Source organism: Berghia stephanieae, chromosome 3 (genome assembly GCF_034508935.2).
Source record: "Berghia stephanieae isolate SIO BIC M18660-M18661 chromosome 3, UCSD_Bste_1.3, whole genome shotgun sequence".
NCBI classification, from domain to species: domain Eukaryota; kingdom Metazoa; phylum Mollusca; class Gastropoda; order Nudibranchia; family Aeolidiidae; genus Berghia; species Berghia stephanieae.
The window spans coordinates 52154476-52175138 of record NC_088362.1 but is presented as its reverse complement, the minus strand read 5'-3'; the positions used below and the strand labels follow the sequence as shown (position 1 = coordinate 52175138).

At 35.6% G+C, this 20663-nt stretch overlaps 1 protein-coding gene across 1 annotated transcript; it reads left to right on the top strand.

Moving 5' to 3' along the window:
• Window positions 1-2043: 2043 nt before the first annotated feature.
• On the top strand, window positions 2044-12760 carry LOC144969277 (uncharacterized). Its single transcript, XM_078908389.1, has 6 exons — window positions 2044-2057; window positions 2515-2657; window positions 7718-7827; window positions 9256-9449; window positions 10973-11090; window positions 12647-12760. The coding sequence occupies exons 1-6, from the start codon at window positions 2044-2046 to the stop codon at window positions 12758-12760; spliced, it is 693 nt and encodes a 230-aa protein (XP_078764515.1).
• The last annotated feature ends 7903 nt before the right edge of the window (window positions 12761-20663 follow it).

Genomic DNA, 20663 nt, shown 5'->3' with positions numbered 1-20663 from the left:
TATAGCGCAATATCCACTAAATGTGCTTTAAGCGCTTTACAAGGGGTCCCTGATCAACAGCAACATTTAACATTTAGGACTGGACATGACGCCTGTTAGGCGATATTACAATTTTTCGGACAAAGACAACGCTGTTAACGGTCAGGTACTCATTTTACACCTGAGTACGGTGAGAGAATGTGAGTAAAGAGCCTTTTCCAAGGACTCAACTATGCGCCGAGAGCGACGCTCGAACCCAGTACCTTCCGATCCGAAAGCGAGTGTCATACCACGAGACCACATAGCCTTGTCCGGCACTGTTTCAGCCTACCTCAAGGCTGCTGATTTTTAAAAATTTCTATTTTTCTTGCATTTTGTCTCTGCTTTGTCTCTGGCTCGGTTCCATACACACTTTTTTCAGATCTTTGGTTTTTTAAAAATATGACGGTGGAAAAACGACAACAATAACATGGTATTAGACCTTCATTTTATCCGACGAGAATTCATAACACATTTGAATGTATCTATCCATTTCTTGAACATTTTATGTGCAACGTATCAAAGGATCAGTAATATACAACCATTAATTTGGCATGAAATCTAAACGGTATTCATAGGCCTAGATATGTATTTGTTTGCATTTCTCGGGCTTTGAAATCGGGAGTCAGGTTCAATGGAAAGACATAATATTAAGCTAACACAAAACATAAAAGGAAAATTCCGCCATTTACAATGTCTTTCATTCACCTTAAATCGATTTTCACTAACATATTCCCCGCTTTAAAAACGTGCCGATTCATACCGGCTATAAATAAAAATTGCTCTGAATTATGCTTTCCATTTGTGTGCTTTTATCTCTTCTCTTTAGAGTTCAATTTCTTTAAAAATTCAACGAAATCGATAATGTTATTTTTAATTGCATTTACACCATAGATCTGTCCGATTGTAAATGCAGGAATGATTTGAAACCACATAAATAACAATTCAATTTGTATGAATACTTTTAAAAACACGAATTGTGCTCGCGCACTTGTTTTTGACACGCAAATGTCTTTACATTTGAGATAGGTACACCTTTGCCGGCGCGTTGGTGTCTCGTCAATATAAGCAATTTGCAGCTACAATTTTGAACGAACACGAAAACCTAAAGAGTCTTGGGTTCTACCTACATCCCATGCATGCACTTTGGGGTTTTTTTTAAGGCGAAAATTAAAAGTAGTCATTGAGAGCCGTTAGGCCCATGGAGACAGAGTTTATCCCGGTTTCTATTGCGTGAAACGGACAAAACAATTGCTTGCTATCCTTTGGATAGGACGCTAGTCTAAGGCAAAGTACTTTCCGCAAATCTAACACACTCAGATACCCATTCACTGCTGGGTGGACAGGAGGTCAGAAAAAATTTCGAATCTCGTTCTTGGTCCCTTTGCGTGTGAAGCGAGTACTCTCCCAGTTGAGCCCCCAAGACGAAAATGAACGTCCAAATTTAGTCATTTGGTAAATATGAATAATTTCTATTGACATCGGGTTGTTCATACAATATCGCCCTCAAAAATGTATTAAAATATTTCTTTAAAATGTGTTTTGCAAATTCATTGTTGAAAATGCCTCTAGGTAATCTAAAGATCTTGGATTAGAACTTTCCTGTAAACCAATTAATATTCTCACACAACAATTACTTTCATCACACACTTGCTTTGATGTTCCTTATGACAAGGTGTAACATCTCATAAATACACCCATAATGTAATAAACGCAGTCCAAATATCACCCTCTTCGTTGTGGATCAATCATTTGGACTGGCCTTTTTAGTTTCAATATGAACTGCTCACTCTTTGCTTTGATGATAATATGGTGAGTAATTTTCTCCTTCTCGCTCTCGGAGCCGATGGATATATTACCGAAAGGTCAATTTTTAAAAATACCGCTGTTTTTTTTTCAGACAAATTGATATATCATTGAGTATTGATTTGATGTTCTTTAAAGTCTTATTTCAACGGCAATCTTTAATTTTTAAAATCTAAAGCTTTTATCTTATTTAAAAAGGTGTAACTACCAAATTAAACCATGTTGGCTATGCGGTGGGACTTTAAGGGATGGAACTTGTTACATTTTGAAGCAAAAATTGGTTCTCTCTCTCTCTCTCTCTCTCTCTCTCTCTCTCTCTCTCTCTCTCTCTCTCTCTCTCATACTTTCTTTCTTTCTCCTCATGTCTACCTTTTTTATCTTTGTTCCCCTTTACGTCCCTTCACCCTCGTCCCCTCTCTCTTTGTGTAGGTTTTAAAGATAAGTTCATATATACATAATGTATTTTTCAGTTATTTGGGTTTAATGTTTGAGATTGCGTTTTTGTAACTATCTCTGTGTCTTAGTGTGCTTTTGTGTGTTTGTGTGTGTGTGTGTGTGTGTGTGTGTGATCGAATGTGTATGCCTGCCCGAGCGTTTATAAATGTTTTAATGTTTCATTTTTGTTGTCAATCGTAAAAAAAGATATTTGGTTCTTGGATATAGGTACATTTTCTTTATCCATCTTATTAGGGCTTTGTCCCTGGTTACCCAGAAATGTCTGGGCTGGTCCCCTACCCAACAAGCATCCATAATTCAGGAAGCTCTAGCATCGTTGGAAGGCATGATAGACAGGATGGACCAGGCATTGCAGGATATGCATATCTATCAAGACGGTAAGTTGGCAGCAGCTTCTAATGGTGCTCACACTACTATCTTATGACGATCGACCCGATCCGCAAATTCTTTACCGCACTCCAGCACCGTTGCAAACCCACAGGAAGCTTCGTCACAATACACCGTTCAACTAGATGCTTTGCCGTTTCAGGTTATTTTCCACATCAGGTACATGTTGGACAGATGGAAAGTCCTCATAAGTTGGCGGCGTACTGATCAAAGGCCACTGTACCCCGTGAACAGGGGCAAAATGGCAGAAAATTTTACACATTACAAATCTTTGTTCGGATAACTGTATTTATATAATAGAAAGAGACCAAATTGCAACTTCTTTGAGCATAAATAAAGGGGGAAGCTTTTTGTTTTTTTTGTTTTTTTTTTGGTTTTTTTTTTAAAGTTCAAATTCTTATTATTCTTTGTAATGTGGGGATAAAATTTAAAGAGTCTTTAAGTATCAATTTGTCAGTCGTGTTTCTTAAATCGGATACAACTCCTGGTAAAGGAACCTGGTTTAGGTTCGAACATGAAAGTAGCATTCGCTCTCAAGCGAGGGGCGTACCAAGGGACTTCCACTTAGCTGTCGATTCGGGTTGCCTAAGTGTTCACTAGCCGTGAAAAAAGCTGAAGTATCCCACAGCTAAACTGGATCTTAGTCCTGTAAGACTGTGAGAAGTATAACATTGTAAACTAAAAAGAAAAACAAAAGAAAAAAATAATGAAAGAAAACAATGTCAATCTCAGCTGGTGTTCTTGGGTTAGATCCGTCTTAATTATCTTTCCAATCTATGGTTCTGTGTAAACACAAAGCTATTTTAAGGACCATATAGTTGATGTGTCATAGACTCAAAATGACAACTGGTTGTTTTGGTGGAATCATGGATGTTCAATATTTGAATTTGAGACTGTACCAAGAGGTTGTCTTTGTAATGAATAGCACAAAAAAGACACCAATGTTAATCATTAAGAAAAAAAATGGAACAAGTTAGTCTTAAAACCTGTTTCTCTGGAACAAATGATTTTTTTTTAAACTAAGGCCTAGCACAAATTGTAACAGTAATAGCATGCTCGACCCTTTAATGTGTAATTTCTGCTATTCTTTTTATGCCAACTTGTTAGTTTTTTTTGCAGGTTTTTAAAAAAATGTTTCATATTATTCATCATCTCTTGATGAAACATGATAGTTTCAAAGTTTCAAAGTTTATTTAATCTTAGGCTTCGGCCAATTATTCATACAATTTGATAACAATAAACATGAAAGTGAGAAAAAATGGTAAATGGTAGATAGTCAAGACTTTTAAAAAATTAGTAAGTAGGTCACCCGAGACATGCGAAGTCGATGCTTATTACCAATGCGTCCCAAGACCATCAAGGAATAGGGCAATCTTTCACTAGGAATCTCTGACATTACCAAGAACACCAAATTGGATCGAACATTAAACATTTATCATTCAACTCAATGGGGTGGTCCGGTAGCTCGGTTGGTAGAGCACTCGCTTCACACGCAAAGGGACCGAGATCGATCCCGGGTGCAGTCGAGATTTTTTTTTTCTGACCCCCCTGTGCACCCAGCAGTAATTGGATAGCTGAGTCTGTTTGATTTGGCGAAAGTACTTTGCGATAGACTAGCGTCCTATCAAAAGGATACCAAGCAATCGCTACTGTCCGTTTCACGCTATAGAAACCGGAATAAACTCCGGCTCCATAAACCGAATGGCTCTGAAGACTACTACTACTGATTCAACTCAATGAGACATTAGTTGAGAAAGTCACCACATGATATGTATAAAAATCTGCAATGATGGGCAATTTACCTTTTGCAGATAAACTAGCAATGACAATGAAAAATGTTTTTTTTTTCTCTTTTTGAGGAAAATTTTTGTCTAAAATCAAAAGCTTATCTCCACTGAGTAAAAATGTTTTTGAATTTTGAAAATCCATTCATAAATAAACAAGTTATGCAATTTCAAAGGTGTCATTTATTTGGATGGCCCGCAAAGAGGAAAAAAAAACGCGAAAAAAACGGGACGCTTTTTCGGCATTTTTTTTCCACCTTTGATTGTATCTTGCGTAATAAGTGGATTAAAAGATTGAACAGCGGCGTGGCATGCTTACAGTATAAAGTGGTGCTAGACGAAAATGACTTACACATGCTACATGTGTAAATATAAAAGAAAGAAAAAAAACAACTTACATACTTGTAAAGTAAATTTGCATGGTGATGTTTCTATTCCTGCAAATCTTTTCAATAGTTTGTTTATATAAATCACGAACGAATATATTGATTGGAGTTTGGACACTGAGGAAATGGCTAAAGGACACATGCAGACATTGAATGTCAATCAAACAAAGGGTAATTTCAAAACTTACAAAGCGTAAGAATGTAAACGGCCCATGGCCTATTAAAAGAGTACTGTAGTTACGTCATGAAACAGCCCCATTCCACTTCGGAAATCAAACATGACACCATACAAGATCTCTCTCTCTCTCTCTCTCTCTCTCTCTCTCTCTCTCTCTCTCTCTCTCTCTCTCTCTCTATCTATCTATCTATCTATCTATCTATCTATCTATCTACCTAACTACCTATCTGTGTGTGTGTGTGTGTGTGTGTGTGTGAGATGAACGCGCACGCACACACACACACACAAAGTCAAACACGCATATTCACGCGAAGATCATGCATTTAGCATATAGCATCACTATCAAGAAATGTTTGACTTAACTCGTTCACATTCCTTCATATCAATTTTTGCAGCAATAATAATAATGATGAATGATGATGATAAATGATGATGATGATGACGACGATGAGATGATGATGATGATGATGATGATGATGATGATGATGATGATGATGATGATGATGATGATGATGATGATGATGATGATAATAATAATAATAATAATAATAATAATAATAATAATAATAATAATAATAATAATAATAATAATAATAATAATAATAATAATAATAATAATATATACAATAATCACGACACAGAGAGAGAAACAAATGAACTTGTTAATAATCGTGATTTCGATAATAATAAAGATGGTCGAAGTTACCATACTATGACTAGGACGTAAATGACCCAAATTAGCTATTTTTCCCCAGTCCAACAGAGTTGGAGCAAAAATTCCTCGGCACCTGAGGCGGGTTTTTTCTCGTATGTGAAGATGGTAAAAATTCGAGCCAGGTATTCAATGTGGCAACATTATAGTACATTATAGTAATAGCCTAAATGGAGCCAGCAAAGATCCGCCCCTTGGAATCGTTTGAGTGGGGAAATCCAGTCACTCGCTCAGCCATAGTACACAGTCGCTGACGACAGTCATCAACGGACTGTGTGAATCGGGAGAAAAGCGTGGGTAGAAGGCGTTGTGATGGAAAGGGAGTCTGTTTCGCACTGTTGATAAAAGGCGATATATACCATTTCTCAGTTTTATATATTTTAAAAAATGCTGTTATCCATTTTTAAAACATGGATGTGGTGCCAGGCACCATTTGAACCAATAGAGCCACGCCCCTGAGATTGAAACTTGAAGAGCAAATTAGGATGGTGTTTTGTAAATACGGGAAAAGTACTCGTCATATTCATATGAAATTTTACAACCAAAAAGAAGAAATGTTCATGTATTACCTTGTCAGCGACAAAACCTACACGCCCGGTAGTTTTAGAAATATTTTACTCCAAAGAGTAAAAATCTATTTTTCACGGTCTTCTGGTAATCGCACGAGTTTTGTCGCTTGACATAATCTAAAATGACTTTTTTTCTAACTGTGTGCCAGCTTTCAGTCATATTCATCGATAAACAGCGTCGTAATTAATTTTTTAAAATAGCATATACGAAACCGCTTCGTCCCATATTTTGACGCAAATTCGGGCACTTCGTGAGCGAAAAAGAGGCCCAAAGATTTGTGCGGGATAGTCATTGCTAGATAAAGACGTTGAAATTGAACTTCAACTTAAAAATTTTTGTTTGTTTTGTTTCTGGGTGAAGAATGATTTTTATGAAATTATGTAATATAAATTAGTATGATATTTGTTCTCTCTCTCTCTCTCTCTCTCTCTCTCTCTATATATATATATATATATATATATATATATATATATATATATATATATATATATATATATATATATCCATCCTCTCTTTCTCCAGAATATTCTCCATGGTCTGAATGCAGTGCAACATGCGGGATTGGCTACAAGTGGCGTCACAAGATTGGTTGTGACACGTTTATTTCCGACGACTGCGTGGAGCGACTATATTGCAACGCATTTCCGTGTAAGTTTGTCTCTTGATAAAGGCATTCGAATTTACAGTAATTAATTAGATATATACATTAAAATAACGCATGAAATCATTTTGTGGTCATTTGTCTCAAAACGATGTTTAAAATTCTAAATATTAAGCTTCATTAATTGTGATCGTATCGCATCTTGTCGTTTAATAGCTAATAGGCTTTGAAACACTTGAAATTCTCTTAGTAACGTTAATACATGGATAACATTATTCAAAGTTATATTATTATAACCAGCACCCATTGTTAATTTAACAATTTTCGGCACATATCGCTGATTCAAATGATTTGTGACCATCTGCTCAAAACGTTATTTTGTAGGGATGATCCAGATGTTAAAAAGTCAAATTGACAAACAAAATTATAAAATTTTGGTTTTTATTTCTCAACGTTACTATATTATTCTCATTCCTCAATAAAACATAAAAATGTAACTCAAGTCTTATATTTTAGATATACATATATGTATTCAATTTTCATCATCTTTGTCATCTCAACATAAAGCCGTTTTGAGGAGGTGGGTAAATTCCTTAATTGGTTGATGTATTTATTTATTCATTAATTTATTTATAAAGTGCTTTCACAGTTAGCTACTACAAGAATACAACAATTCTATCCAGCACTTTGAAGTACATTGAGCAAGAACAATGGTGTATGACAAGAACTAAAGTGTTTTTGTTGATTTTTTTTGTGCTTGAAAGAAAAACGAGGTCCTTTATATCTTAAACTCCACTTACAAAGTCGCTTGTTTTTCAGGTCCGACAGAACCAAAACCAAAGAAGACACGCTACGCAACATGCGCGATGCGTCCCGATGAGGAGTTGGGGTCGGGAGGGACGGTACGAGGTTTGGTAACTTTCCATCAGGTGAGTCCAAGGAGATTCAATCAGAGGCGTGTTCCGGAAGTAAGGCTAAGCGAGACAGAAAGCGAGCTTAGCTGTCGTTCGCGTCATCTAAATGTTTACTAGCAGAAGGTCCTAGCCACGGAAGAAGGTCCTAGCCACCGAAGAAGGTCCTTGCAATGAAAGAAGGTCCTAACCATGGAGGAACGTCCTTGCCACGGAAGAAGGTCCTAGCCACGTAAGAAGGTCCTAGGCATGGAAGAAGGTCCTTGCGCGGAAGAAGATCCTATCCACGGAGGAAAGTCCTTGCCACGGAAAAAGGTCCTTGCCACGGAAAAAAGGTCCTTGCTACGGAAGAAGGTCATAGCCATGGAAGAAGGTCCAAGCCACAGAAGAAGGTCCTAGCCATGGAAGAAGGTCTAGCCACGGAGGAAGGCCCTAGCCACAGAAGAAGATCCTAGCCGTGAAAGAAGGTCCTTGCCACGGAAGAAGGTCCTTGCCACGGAAGAAGGTCCTAGCCATGGAAGGTCCCTGCTAAGGAAGAAGGTCCTAGCCATTGAAGAAGGTCCTTGCTACGGAAGAAGGTCCTAGCCATGGAAGAAGGTCCTAGCCATGGAAGAAGGTCCTAGCCACAGAAGAAGATCCTAGCCATGGAAGAAGGTCCTTGCCACGGAAGAAGGTCCTAGTCACGGAAGAAGGTCCTTGCCACGGAAGAAGGTCCTAGCCACTGAAGGGGGTCATAGCCACGGAAGAAGGCCCTAGCCATGGAAGAAGGTCCTAGCCACAGAAGAAACAGCCCAGGCCATACCAGGGCACAAGGCATCATTCCCTGTCCTAAGAAGTGTGTCATCTAGAATCAACCAAGGGTAGTTTGGAAGTCTTCAAGAACCGCAACTTCAGATCGATAGCCGGCTGGACTAAAGATAAGCCAAACGGACTTAATGCTAATCTCAAATTAACAAACCTGTGACACATATGATTAAAATTAAATAAATAATTAAATAATAAATTAGATCCACTCAATTAGAGCCACTCTTACTGTGATAAAATTTACAGGAATAATAATTAAAATTGTCAAATATACATCATCCATAATCTTCATTCTACCTTCCGCTTATTCCCTCTATCTTTTCCTGTAACATTTAATTAAACTTTTGAATAGAATTTTGTTGTTATTGTATTGGGTGTTACTATTGTCTTATTATTACAGTTATTTATAAAGGACCTTAAGTTTATTCTAAATCACCCCTAAGCAAGACCCGTTTGTAGTGTAGGTTGAGTGGTCCAGCTGGGAAAGATCGCCCATAGCGCGCATACTAGGTTTGAACCCAGACCATTAAGGTTATCATTTGGACTCGAAGCCACAGTAAGTACAAAACCCGGCAATGATGCTTTAATCTAAAGACTTTTTTTTACTCTTTGGTTTGTTCATAAAACTTGTTTCTTTCACAGCAAGAGCACGGGTCCTTGGTCATCAATATAAACGTGACAGGATTTGATCCCATGCCCTCAAACACCGATGTCAATCTACTGGACCACGGCTTCCACATCCATGAGTACGGTGACCTCAGTATGGGTTGTGGGACGGCGGGTGGTCACTTCAATCCGAAAGGTGCGACTCTCGGAGGAAGGACAAGTAGCGTAAGGTAAAATAAAAAACAAACAAAAAACCAAAACAAATTGAGCGTTTATATAGCTCAATATCCATTAAACGTGCCTTACAAGGGTTCCGTTGCCAACAGCAACACTTAACATTTAGCACGGGATATGACCCCTGTTAGGCAATATTATTACCATTTTCAGACGGCCTTGTACTTATTTTACACAAAAGTGCGGTGAGAGAATGTGAACAAAGAGCCTTTTCGAAGGAAACAGCTATGCGCCGATCAGAGCGTGACTCGACCCCTGGATCTTCCGGTCCGATAGCGAGTGTCATACCACTAGACCACATATCCATATAAGGTATATGGTATACCATTCGAATAAGCTGGTAAATAGATCATGAAAATAAAATTTACAAAAAAGATCCATTCATTCGTCTCCAAGCGAAGACTGAAATAACCTAGGTGTCAGTCACAGTTCTTTACAGCCGTGAAGCCCGTGTCTATTCGGTATCTGTAGCGTGAAAAGGACAATAGCGATTGCTTACTATCTTTTGGATAGGAAAAGAGCGAAGTACTTTCTGCCAATTTAACAGATCTAGCTACTCAATCACTACTGGGTGAACAAGGGGTAAGAAAAAATCTCGACTTCACCCGGGATCTATCTCGATCTATCTCCGTTCCTTTGTGTGTGAATGATTGCTCTACCAACTACGTTATTTGGACACTCATGGTAATAATAATAATAATAATAATAATAATAATAATAATAATAATAATAATAATAATAATAATAATAATAATAATAATAATAATAATAATAATAATAATACATCATTATTATCACATATCTATTATCATCATATCATCATCATCATCATCATCATCATCATCATCATCATCATCAACATCATCATCATCATCATCATCATCATTATCTCATCACCATGATAACGCCTCAACCGTCATCATTATTACCATAATCATCATTATGATTGCGCGTGTGCGGCTATGTGGTCTTGTGGTATGATACTCGCTTTCGGATCGGAAGTTCCTGGGTTCGAGCCTCGCTCAGCACATAGTTGAGTCCTTGGAAAAGGCTCTTTACTCACATTCTCTCACCGTACTCAGGAGTAAAATGAGTACCTGGCCGTTAACGGCGTTGTCTCTGTCCGAAAAAATTATAATATCGCCTAACAGGCGTCATGTCCCGTCCTACATGTTAAGTGTTGCTGTTGGCCGGACACCCCTTGTAAAGCGCTTTGAGCACTTTTAGTGGATATTGCGCTAGATAAAAGCTCAATTTTTAATTATTTTTTTTTGCTCTTAAATACAGATATCTTCTAAGTATAATTGTGACTTTGGAAATATTTGTCAGACATCAGAAGCGGTTTTCTTTTCACTCATGGCTTCGTAATAAACGAAATGATGTCTCTATGTTGAGACAACCCAATCTTTGTTATGAAGTCCTACATTTGTTAGGTTGTCTCCCTTGAATATTTTTTTTTAATGTATACTTAATTTACTATTTTTGACTACTGATGTGTACATAATTTGAAATCTTCTAGACATCTTGGTGACCTTGGGAACATCCGTCAAACACTAGATGGAAATGTCGTGGACATTATAGTTGATGACCGGGCGTCACTGTTTGGGGACAACACTATCGTTGGGAGAGCCTTGGTGGTAATCAATGTCTAAAATTACGACTACTTACGATAATGACGACGACAACGATGAGAACGATGATGAAGGCGATGACAAGGACGATGATGATGATTATGATGGTGGTGGTTGTGGTGATGATGATGATGATGATGATGATGATGATGATGATGATGATGGTTGTGGTGGTGGTGATGATATTATGATAATGATATGATGATATGATTATGATAATGATGATTATGATGATGATGGTGATGATGATGATGATGAAGATGATGATGGTGATGATGATGATGATGATGATGATGATGGTTGTGGTGGTGGTGGTGATGATATTATGATAATGATATGATGATATGATTATGATAATGATGATTATGATGATGATGGTGATGATGATGATGATGATGAAGATGATGATGGTGATGATGATGATGATGATGATGATGATGATGATGATGATGATAATAATGATGGTGATGATGATGATAGTATTGATGATGATGATAATGATGATGATGATGATGATGATGATGATGATGATGATGATGATGATGATGATGATGATGATGATGATGATGATAGTATTGATGATGATGATGATGATGATGATGATGATGATGATGATGATGATGATGATGATGATAAGGATGTTGATGATTGCAATAATGGAAAGAATAATGGATACGACTTTAGTGATGGTGTTACTGATAGGAACAGTGTGATTCTATCGTCTTCAATTAATTCTAGTTGATATGTTTTTTACCTAGATAGCAGTACTTATTTGGACAAAGTTGTATACCCAAAACTGTGTTTGAATACATATTATACCCTCCATCCAGCACAAAGGGGGAACATCTTTCCAAACCCTGGTCCTTAATGAACTACCTCATGAACCCTTTCCCTCCCTTGTTATTCTTTGTCCATCGACAGAAAACGAACAATCTATGTATTTTGAGATAATTTTCAGCGTCCAAAGTAGTCCCTCAGATACATTATACTCCATTAGACTCGGAGCTTATCCCGGTTTCTATAGCGTGAAACGAATAACAGCAATTTCTTAAACGCTAGCCAATCGCAAAGTACTTTCCTCCAAATATAACAGACCCAGCTACCCAATCACTGTTGGGTGGACCGTTGGGCGGCCGGTCAGAAAAAAATCTCGACTTCATCCGGGATCGATCTCGGTTTATTTGCGTATGAAGCGAGTGCTTAACCAACTGAGCTATCGAGACTCCTTTCAGCGTCCAAGTCGTTAGTTATAATAATATGTGACCCCTCGTCTCAAAACGGTATTATGTCGGGATAATTAAGATGCAGAAAATTGAATTTATGGCCAGGAATATCAGACTTGAGTTGAGTTTGTATGTTTTATTGAGGTGAATGAATATGATATTTTAGAGACCTACATATCAATAATCACATTTTTCATTAGTTTGGCGTCAATTTTGAATTCTTATCATCTGGTTCGTCCCGAATAATACCGTTTTGAGACGATGGGTCAGATATATACCAGTTGAGGAGTGTATTTTATTATACATTCGTTGTGATCAATTTATATTTTTAACCCCCAGATTCACCGTGACCAAGACGATTTGGGTCTGGAGGATAACGTCGGCAGTCAAACGACGGGGAATGCTGGCCCTCGATTGGCCTGTTGTGTGATAGGCGTGGCCAGTGGAGAATAAATTAATTATGATCATTAAAAGACTGGTGCTCTAATTAATTATCTTCTGCAGGGACGGCTGGTAATAATGGGCAGGGTGGGCAAATACCAGCCTGTTTTTTCAAGTTATATGCTGTATTACCAGGTCTGAAATAATCAAATTTAAATTAGATAATTTAAAAAGTTACTACTTAAACTTTATACTTCGTACTGAAATCAATTTGTGTGTATTTTTAATAGATTGCGAATCACCATGCATCCCGTAATGCATAAACCAGGATACGCTCCTGTTCTTTTTTATCACCCTCCCCCCCCCCCCCACTCCGCCCACATCGTCATCTCATCGTTACGTCGCCTGACGGTGAACTAACTCCGATTTTTGCTGTCTGGCCTCTCTAGTACTAGGTCGGGCTAATTCAAATGAGCCCACCTTATTAACCAGTGAAAACTAAATCGAGATTTTGGCAAACGAACTTTTTCTTATTTATTGCCTTACTTGTGCTGGTACCATTGATGTAATGACTTTGGGAATGTTCCAGTATTGAATTAAATTTATTAATTTACTAATTTTATATCAATTTAGTATTAATTTGTGTTGTTTTTATATATTTGTTTATCCATTTAAACTTTTCTTTTTTTCTCGTTTTCTTTAGTGCTTCTCAAAACTCATTTATTTAAATTGTTTTCTTATTTGTTTTTTGTTGTTGTTGTTGTTGTTTTGGGGTGTTTTTTGTTTTGTTTTTTAACAAATTAATTTGTTAGTTCTTTTTTTTTTAATTCTTAAAGTAATTACCGCTGTATTTTTATTGCCAGACAAAATAATTTTGCAAAACAATGCAATTTTCTATTGTATTCCGTCTAATAAAACAAAACACTTTTATTCAAAAGTCACGACTAAATAAATATATAAAATACAACCACCATTTTGGTTTTCTCAACAATTGAATTAGTATACGAGAAATACTCTTCTGAGAAAGGAGAGAGTTGAATTCTAAGTTAAAGAGGAAATACGGAAGGGTGGGCAGATTCCGTACTTGCCCGTCCTGAAGCTAATACATACATAAGATAGTTCGCGATGAAGAGGCGGGAAGCTCGGGTTGGTTGGGTGAGGAGTAAAGATAACACGGTCGTTATTGTTATAGTCTAACGAATGCTTGAGGAGAAATTGGTAACATTATTTTGTCTTAATTGTATTGTATGAAGTATTGGCGAAAGCCTAAGATTAAATAAACTGTGTTTTTGTTGGTCTTCTTTTGACTATGGAACTGATACTGATACTTGTCATAGCAGACCTGCCTACTTGAAATAGGAAAATAAAAATCGTAGTTTTTAGGGCTAATAAAATCGTAGATATTTTAACTACCCTTTAAAAAAATGACCGGAATTTCGTCTGTTTTGATAGATATCAAATTTTTAGAAACGAGAAAAAATGATTGGAAACGTAATAATGATGGTGATGGTGGTAGTGATAGTGGTAGCGGTGGTGGTAGTAGTAATGATGGTGGTGGTAGTAATGATGATGGTAATATTATTATTGTTATTATTATTATTATTATTATCATTATTATTATTATTATTATTATTATTATTATTATTATTATTATTATTATTATTATTATTATTATTATTATTATTATTATTATTATTATTATTATCATCATTATTATTATTGTTATTGTTATTATTATTATTATTATTATTATTATTATTATTATTATTATTATTATTATATTATTATTATTATTATTATTATTATTGTACGTATTGGTGGTATTACTATTGTTGTATTTTTTGTGGTTATTAATGGTATCAGTTTATTGTTTGGTTCCATTTACCATTTTTTTCCACTTTCATGTATGTGGTATCAAATTGTATGATTTATTGTCGAAAGCCTAAGATTGAATAAACTTTGTAATATTGTAATATCGTATGGTAACCATCATTGTCGACGACATCGTCGTTGTCATCATAACATCATATCATATCATCAATCATCATCATTCATCATCATCATCATCATCATCATCATCATCATCATCATCTTCATCATTAACAACAACAACAATATTAACAACAAGTACTACAATAGCAATAAAAACAATATCAACATCATCATAAAATTTCCGTCATCGTCTCCATAAATATCATTCTAACCAACAGCACCACCAAAACCACTACCATAATTACATCCTCCTCCACCACCACCACCACCGCTACCACTATTCCAACCACTACCACCACCGGCACAATCATTCTAATAATCAAGACAGCAGTTAAATGCAATTTGAGCTCTGAATGAAACTCGAGTCATATCGCTGTTGTTGCTTCTCGATTAAAACTTTATGGTTACCACATACTACTGAAAACCAGTAATGTAACAGAAATATTAATCTCGCCGTTGAGGGATTAAAGCAAATCTTTAATTTTTCGAGTGAACGAAATGGACTTGTATTGTCAAGGTGTTGTCGCATTATGTCTCGTCGCTTTATTTTTTAGTTGTATTCTCTTTCGTGATTCATTTTTGATTACGTTTGGAATAATCAAAATCTACTGGTATTGTCATTTCATTATGAATGTGATTATTTGTGGTTGAAATATTATTTTTTAAAGGTGAAAAAAATAATAATTAAAAAAAATAATTAAAAAATAAATAAATAAATAAATAACTTTAAAAAAATAAAAAGATAAATTTAATATATATATATATATATATATATATATATATATATATATATATATATATATATATATATATATATATGACCTAATCATCTTTGCCCCACCACTGTAAATAGGCTAGAACCGCCACTGATCTTCTGTAAATCGTAAAGGTTCTTCAACGTGACACGGCGCTCCTTGCCAATACACAAAAACAAACAAACACACATACACACACACATACAAAGAGAGAGAGAGAGAGAGAGAGAGAGAGAGAGAGAGAGAGAGAGAGAGAGAGAGGGGGGGGGGGGAAAGAGAGATATAGAAATAAAAGACAGAGAGACATGTCTTTCAGACAAATCAGTGAATTATCTCAAAACCAAATAACTGTTTAGTATAGATCCATCTAGCCCCAAGAAGACAAGGTCATAAAATACTTGAATAAGATTGATCAGAGTAATTTTCAACTCAAGATACAGATCATGAATACCCTCAGTAACTATTGAACGCGGCTTGTAATGAATAAAGCTTTGAATGTTAATGCAATTATTTGGAAAATCATGCAAATCTTTAGTAATAAATCATAATTTTTACTGTGAATACTGACATTCAGATATGATTAAGGGAGAGTGGATCCTGAGATTTCACTAGAATATTTCAATGTTTGTTTGTTTATTTTTTTCTTTGCGGGGGGGGGGGGTTGTCTTCTATCATCATCCAGAAACAAAATAAGACTTGTAGGATTGCTAAATATGACCTAGTATTTGTTCTATAGAGCATTTGGTGAACGACTGTATATTCAGATTGCCCCTGACAACCTTTTTATTTACCTTGGTTGCCACCATATTTTCCCCATCAACGTACATGCTAAATATATGAAGTTCTATTAAAACTGGAGACCTTCTAGCAGTGAAAAATTATGAGTCGGATTCATATATGGAGACATAGACCCTACGCCCTTGGAAACAATAGACCCATTTTTCCCCGCAATGATGTTTTAAAAAAAAACCCCAAAAGCAAGCTCAAATGGATGTGAAAGACTTCCCCAATTTAAAATGAAACGAATAATCATGCTTTTGCATTCCTTTCTGTAAGCTATGTAATATTAATTCAACTTCAAAAATGCATTGTGTTCAAGGGTTGTTATAATATTAGGTACACTTGACTAACCAAGATTTAATGACATATTGGTGTGTGAAGAGTTATCATATAAGGTCACCACCGGTACATAAAAAATTCTTGTCCGAGAAAACTTTCGTCTGTTCTTTTTTTTTTTTTACTATTATTATTAGTACTAGTAGAAAGCTGATTTTTTGCTCACTTGATTGTTTGCTTGTTCTTTTTTGTTCTTCTTTTCGAGATTTATAAACCCATTAAACCTTTTCTTGAAAGTTTAAAAAAGAAAACCATGTCGATTACGTCACATTGTGAGTAAACTTTCAGTCTGGTTACCTCATCAGTGTCTATCAATGTGCTAAATGTCGTAAAATTGAATGATTTCTGTTTTCTTTTTTTTTTACTTCTTGGTCTCTGTCACACAATTTTACCTGGCTACCATATTTCAATAAGTTACGAATTCGTAGAAACTGACAAATATCATAATTAATTGTGTGTGTGTGGGGGGGGGGGGGGGGCGGAATTGTCATTCAATGTTACGACATTCAATTCAGAACCCTATCTAACCTATTGGCATAACTGGGTGGTTTTACTACAAGTAACTTTATCAAAGTGTGATCCGTTTTGTTGACTAGATACAGTTACTTCAGCCTGAAGCCTCTGACAATATCATCATATAATACTTAATGTCCCCAAGCGAGGTTCAAACTTTACTCTCATATGACAATAGATCTTACCGTTACCACAAGATCAACAGCAAAGCGACTGAGACTTCAGTGAATCGGTATTTCTATGGTCTTGGTAAAAACGGCTGGCTTTGCAGTTAGAAGGTAATAAAAAATAAGGAAAATTGTGATTGGAGAGAAAGACAGTCCTATCTTTAAGTATAAATTTGATGATATATTTTTTTACTATTTATGATGTAAATGATGATCATTGTTAAGCAATTTCTGACCTTAACCTAAGGATTTTTATAGGTCTTGACCCAGGCAACCCTTATTATGATAACATGTTATGTTGTCATTCATGGGTTAATGATAAATTGATTTTTTTGGTTGGTTTATGCATAATCGCCACTATACAATATTGTGTTAATTCAACATCACTTTGAGCTGACATGAACTTAAAGTAGAAACGTCATATTTAAGGGTTGTTGTCCGAGTGTATAGAAATTAAATATTGTAATAATTTTTTTTTGAAATGATGCTTACACTTTATTCATATTATAGTTATTTTGCTCCTATCTATTTGTTTACCAATTTATCAACTTGCGTATAGAATGAGTGAAGATAATGTCCGTGAACTCTTTTTTGTTGTTTTCAGATTGCCATTTGATTAGCTCCCACTCCATTCTCTCTGTCAGAGCTTTTAAAGTTAGACATAATTTTGTATATTCTTATTGGCATGACAAAGCAGAACTGGTAAGTATTCGTATAGTTTAAGAGTTAATAGGGTTTTAAAACATTCCAATACTGCGTGTGGCTTTCATGCATAGACAGCGTTGTTCACAGTTATATTAGTAACATTCAATATTAATTTAACTAATCGCTGTTTCAAATTATTAAATATCGAATACACAACTTACTTAGGCCGCCTCTTGGGGCGCCCAACATGAGCCACAAGTCTTCGCCATTCTGTCCTGTCCTCCATAACGGTGTGTCTTTTTTACGAAACCCGCCGAAACCCGCCGAAACCCTGCGAAACCCGCCGAAACCCAACGTACTGCGTGTGGCTTTCATGCATAGACAGCGTTGTTCACAGTTATATTAGTAACATTCAATATTAATTTAACTAATCGCTGTTTCAAATTATTAAATATCGAATACACAACTTACTTAGGCCGCCTCTTGGGGCGCCCAACATGAGCCACAAGTCTTCGCCATTCTGTCCTGTCCTCCATAACGGTGTGTCTTTTTTACGAAACCCGCCGAAACCCGCCGAAACCCGGCGAAACCCGACAATATCCAGCAAAGTTATGGGAAGTAGACAACTGTGGGGAGTGAACCCGAGACTCAGGGAAGTGTACACCAGTCGGGAGTGAACCTGAGACCAAGGTTATCGGTCGGTTTCGGCGGGTTTCGCAGGGTTTCGGCGGGTTTCGTAAAAAAGACACACCCCCTCCATAAGCGTACGCAGCTCCCGGGTGTTGTCCATTCCTGTGTCATCTAGCAGACAGTCAATGTAAGTTTTATTCTGCCTGCCTCTGCTTCTGGTTCTCTCAGGTGGTTCGTGGAAGGCCACGGGAGGTTCCCATAGCACACATAAGTGTCATATTCAAGATTCGTATTAAAATTTTCGCTATCAACATTCGTTTGATATGTCCACTTTTATACAATCGAGAGTTTCAATTAATTAATATAAAAATAGAAAAAATATCCAATAGCATGGTACTTTATTCATCGTAACCAAATATTATGTTGATAAGTTCTTTATTAATAACATTCTTATAAACATAAATTGAATGAAAATTTTTTTCACTCAAACTTAGATCATTCCAAATTGCTTCTATAAAAAGCGTACGATAAATGTATTCATTTAATCAAAAGAAGAGTGTTTAGTTACAAATGGCCCACTTTTCTTTTTTAAAATAAACCACTTTAAATCATGCAGGCTGATTATAATCCGATATGCTGGCATGATGCATAAATGGTTCAATCACCACGTCAACATGTTTGAATCTGTAACGGCGAAACAGTCTTTTTTTCAAATTATTATTTTCTGCATTGTTGCTCTTGTTATACATGCAGCCTTAAATGTTTGTTTTAAAAAAAAAAACTAATCAATCAATATTTTGAATCTGCACAATCGTGAGAACTACTCACTAAAATGGCTGGCTAAAAACAATACCAAAGAGATGAGTGACGTCAATGTTATTCCTTCTATACTTTGATGCAAATAGCAAGTCAAAGGCAGTGTGGCAATAAACGATTCCAAAGATTTATAGAAAAATTGGTTAAATATGCAAAGGTTGTCAGTGATTACTTGATTTTTAAAACCCTTAAAATAATAACGATGTTGATGATGATGATGATGATGATGATGATGATGATGATGACAGTAATAATTATTATTATAATTATATTATTTAATAATGTATTAATTAATAATATAATATAATAATAATAATAATAATAATAATAATAATAATAATAATAATAATATATAATAATAATAATATAATAATAATAATAAAATAGCAAGATGAAGAAGAAGAAGAAGAAGAAGAAGAAGAAGAAAGAAGAAGAAGAAGAAGAAGAAGAACAAAACAACAACAACAACAACAACAACAACAACACGACAATAATAATAATAATAATATAATAATAATAATAATAATAATAATAATAATAATAATAATTATAATGATATCATCCCCCCCCCCCCCCAATAGAATTTTTATCTAATTGATTAATTAGAATTAAAATAATGTACAAAACATTATCCGATCAAATTAATTTAATATTAAAATCGTATGCAGGAAAGACAAAGCAATCGCTAAGGCCTTGCACAGATACTAGACCCATTAATAAAATCAACGCATCCCTCTACAGATGGGGTTCGGTTTTACACTAACTTGACAACTAGTCCTACTGTTTTCAACAAACCATGGTGATACAGCGTAGCTACTCCAGCTTCAATGAAAGATGTGTTGCTTCGATCTTGCTGCTCCCTGTGTGACAACGACAACTGTTAGAACTGAGAAATCATAGCTAAGTAACGAAAGGGAAAAGGTAGTCGAATTGTAAATTATTTTTTTTCTCCAAAAGTTACTCGATGCTCTCTGGGCATAACGGTTGACCTAGAAGGGTCTATCGTTAGGATTGAGAAATCATAGCTAAGTAAATAAAGGGAAAAGGATGGCAGCTGAATTGTAAAAAGTTGTTTTGTGTTATTTTTTGTTTTTTATTTTATTTGTGTGTGTGTGTGTGTGTGTTTGTTTGTTTGTTTTTTTTTTTTTTTTTTTTTTCAAAAAGTTATTTGGTGCTATCTGCGTGATAACGGTAATGACTCAGAAATTATAGCCAAGTAACGAAATGACAAAGGTCGGTTAAATGGACAAGAAGGCTAACCCGAATGGTAAAAAAGTTTTTTTCGCCATTTTTGACTAATATAAATCTTCTTTTTTTAATTAAAAAGCATCCACTGTTTAC

Bases quoted from the DNA above. Each gene is read 5' to 3' on its own strand.
- LOC144969277 (XM_078908389.1), top strand. The intron at 2,658-7,717 runs GTAAGTTGGCAG...CTTGTTTTTCAG, and splicing joins TATGCATATCTATCAAGACG to GTCCGACAGAACCAAAACCA. The intron at 9,450-10,972 runs GTAAAATAAAAA...GAAATCTTCTAG, and splicing joins GGAAGGACAAGTAGCGTAAG to ACATCTTGGTGACCTTGGGA.